The 3,714-nt window shown below is 28.2% G+C and overlaps 1 protein-coding gene across 1 annotated transcript; it reads right to left on the reverse strand.

Moving 5' to 3' along the window:
* Positions 1-540: 540 nt before the first annotated feature.
* LOC122273665 (rap guanine nucleotide exchange factor 2-like) lies at positions 541-3,354 on the reverse strand (the record flags this gene model as incomplete). Its single annotated transcript, XM_043057693.2, has 4 exons — positions 3,144-3,354; positions 2,024-2,185; positions 1,494-1,601; positions 541-744 (listed from the first exon to the last, which is right to left on the reverse strand). Coding segments are annotated over exons 1-4 (669 nt in total), but the record flags the coding sequence as incomplete, so codon positions are not given.
* Between the last annotated feature and the right edge of the window lie 360 nt (positions 3,355-3,714).

Raw genomic sequence — 3,714 nt, forward strand, 5'->3', positions numbered from 1 at the left:
TGCATATAGAAATTGATTAAAATATTTTTATGACAAAAACTGTGAGAAACTTTGAAATGAAAATTTTCATTTTTTTCTTAGGGAAATGTTTATAATTTTGAAATGAATGCATAAATTAATGATACCAAAGTCAGTTGCAGCTATGCTGTATAGTATGCACATAGCTATCTGTACTACTACAAAAAAAATATTACACTAGCAGTAATATAAAGAAAAGTAATAGAATCAAAAAGTTTTATTAAAAAATAAACAAATGTGTGATGAAAAATAAAAGAAAAGTGTTGCAACAAATTAAATAAAGGCCACCTTTGGTGGAGATCTGGAACATATATTTTAGAGAAAAACCACTTGTGGGAAAGTAAATAAATGAAATTGATGAATAATAATTTTATTTACAATCAAGTAAAGAGCTCAGAAAATTATATAGACAAAAAAGAACCCTAATTAAATTTAACTAAAACAAATTATTAATTAATGAAATTAAAAATATACAATATTTTTGCTATGAGCAATTGCAATAAAAACTATAAGAAAACCTACTTGGTCCCCTCTTTTGAGTCCAACTTCTTCAGCCTTGGATCCTTTGTCAACTTTAGAAACAAAAACTCCAAAACCCCTTTCATAACCACCAAGGATATGAAAATGTAAGACTTCATCTCTTGTAGACCTAGCCAAAGTAACTGTCCTATTCCGTGCTTTAGTAGCACAAGCAATATTTAACAGTCTCAACTGACTTTGCATTTTCTGAAATTATAAAAAATAACCGTTTAAAAAAGCGAAATAAACAATTATTTGAAATAATTAATTAATCTAATAAATAAAGTGATAAATAATTTGAGATTTTAATTTTAATGAAACTTGAGACTATTGATTTCCTGCTTCTGAAGATAAAAATGTGAAACATACTATAAATCAAGCGGTAAAAAATTATTATGCATCATCTGCACCACAGTAAAATCACAAATCTGCCAATCACTAAAGTTTTCGGATTTTGGTATAGTGAATACAATATGACATATTTTTTATGATTTAGTCAAGACAGCAAAAATGTCCTTATAATAAATCATGTCATTATAATAGCATATACTAAGATCAATTCCATAACTCATATATTTTGTAAAGCAGAAATAATTTAAGAATTTACTACTTAATGCTTACTTACCTATTAAAATCTAATTTATAAAATATTTAACTTAAATTTTGATTATTTTAATAAAAAAAAATTGAAAAAATAAACAAACTTTTTAATTAACATCCTCTGCTTATTTTGTAGTGTCTTAAGTCAGTTTTACAAGTTTCTATAATATTAATCAATAATATCTTTTGGAATAGATATTTTAAAGATCTTTTTCAAAGCTCAATTTTTATGCATCTGAATTCCGTTCAGCCAATAGAAATAATTTATTTATAAACAGACATCAGTAAACTGATTATAATTTATTCAAAAGAAATAAAAATAAAAAAAAAAGATCTAACGTATGAATAGTACTTACTTCTTTTTCCAAACCAGATTCAAACATTTCAAGAAATTCCATCATTTCAGGATCTGTTTCAAAATCTGTGAAATGGTTATTTACCCAAAGCAGAACTACTCGAGTTACCTGTAGAAATTAAAAGTAGAATAAATTAAGTTAAACAAATTCAAAACTATTCTGCTTCAATGACTTTTATTTCCACGTTTTTTTTCTTAAATAAAAAGAAAGAAAAAAAACTAGACAGTAAATAATAGGTATTCTTGCAAATAAATAATACTTAGAAAGCAAAGAAATAAAGCAGAACTAATATCAAAGACTAAGATAAATTTGAAACTCTTACATATATTCATAAACTATTATTATTTGAAATAAATTTATGTTTCTCATATATGTATATTAAAAAATATTGATACAATAATGTAACATTTAATATTTATTACATATTTAAAAAAAAATTATAACTTCAATAGCTAAGATATTGACATTTCCATTATAAAACTGAAGAAGAAAACTTTATCAAAAATTTTTAATAAAAGCAGAAAAAATACCTTATCCCTTAAATGAGGATCTGCAAACCATCTCAAAAGATTTTCAGTGATGCTAAGAGGATTTTCGATGAATGTACGATATGTAAGTAGAAAATCTTCCACATAACTTGGATCTAAGGCATTATCCTCAACTAAATGGGCCATTAACCGTTCTATTGTTCCCTATAAAAAAAAGTAAATAAATTTAGACATTAAATAATTCTCCTTCAGATACATAAAATTTTAACAATGTGTCTAAGAGGCCAGGATAGCCTGGTTGGTAGAGCACTGGGCCCATGTCCAAGAGTTCGTAGGTTTGATCTCTGCCAGCTGGAGACTCCCCTTGTAGTAAATGCACGTTAAATCTGTCGAGTCGCAAAGTCCTCCATGTTCCCATAACAAATCATTACCCCTGGGGGTACTGATCCAGGAGTTTCTTTGTCTTCCAGATTGGTTCAAATTACAAAGCTACGGAGTTGAACATTTGTAGTCGTAAACCCAAAGTTGGGTCGGCTGTTCAACGACGGATAAAATGTGTCTAAGAATGGGCCGGGATAGCCTGGTTGGTAGGGCTCTGGGCCAATGACCAAAAGTTCGTGAATTCGGTTTCAGGCCAGTCGAAGATTCCCTTTGTAGTAAATGGTGACTGATGCATGTTAGATCTGTTGAGTCGCAAAGTCCTCCATGTTTACATAACAAATCAATACCTCTGGGGGTACTGATTTTATCAACTGATATCAAAAATAAATTTAAAAGCATAATCAGTAAACTAAAATTATACTTTTTATAAGAAATATAATGGAACATAATACAAAACAGTCATAAATGACCTCTCAATTAATAAAAATTCAAATAATAATGCATTAAAATTCAAGACATTACATAATAGCTATACAATATAAGAATTTTAAAAATATGCATGTTAATACCAAAATGCTCAACTTTACAGTTTACATTCAAATCAAACACAGCTTTATCTACAAAATTATGGGTTGCAAATATAAGAACAATTTAGGGACTATTACTAAAACAAATTAAAAATACTTAAAATTCATCTTAAAGTTTTAAGTAAAAATAAAATTTTAATATCAAAATTGCAATCAAGAAATTAAAACCACAGTAACAATATTTCTTTTCTTACCCTAATAACAATGTGGCCTCTCCTGCTTCCGCCATCCAAAACACGATGTTCAGTGACTAGAACAACTTCTCCATCTTCTTCATGTTTTCTTGTGTTTTCCTCCCCTTGGTGAAGGATGCGATAATAATCATTTTGTGCAATGCATACAAATTGGCAGTCATCAACTTTTGTTCGCATAACACCTTGGTGATACATCTTCTCTGTTGTTGGAGTTATACCAAAACTAGTCAAAAAGTAATATTATAGTTAAAAAACTGTAATAGCAAATGATAAACGATAGTCTAATAGGCATTAAGAGGTTGCTATACCATGGGAGAACATTTTCAGGGCGAATTCTGTTTTACTTCTATAGTTATTTTAAAATTTAAAGTAAAGTCAAAAGTGAGTTTGATAAACCTATAATAATCTATGAAGTTTTTAATGCTTAAATTTCCCCCCCTCAAAATATCAAAATTAAAACAAATGATTGCAGGATCACTTCTCCAATCTTGCAATGATGCTTCTTAACGTTAAACATATATAGTTTAAAGAGAATTTACTAGGAAGAATCTTTTTTTGCTGTATAACATCC

Source organism: Parasteatoda tepidariorum, unplaced genomic scaffold (genome assembly GCF_043381705.1).
Source record: "Parasteatoda tepidariorum isolate YZ-2023 unplaced genomic scaffold, CAS_Ptep_4.0 HiC_scaffold_6573, whole genome shotgun sequence".
Lineage (NCBI taxonomy): Eukaryota > Metazoa > Arthropoda > Arachnida > Araneae > Theridiidae > Parasteatoda > Parasteatoda tepidariorum.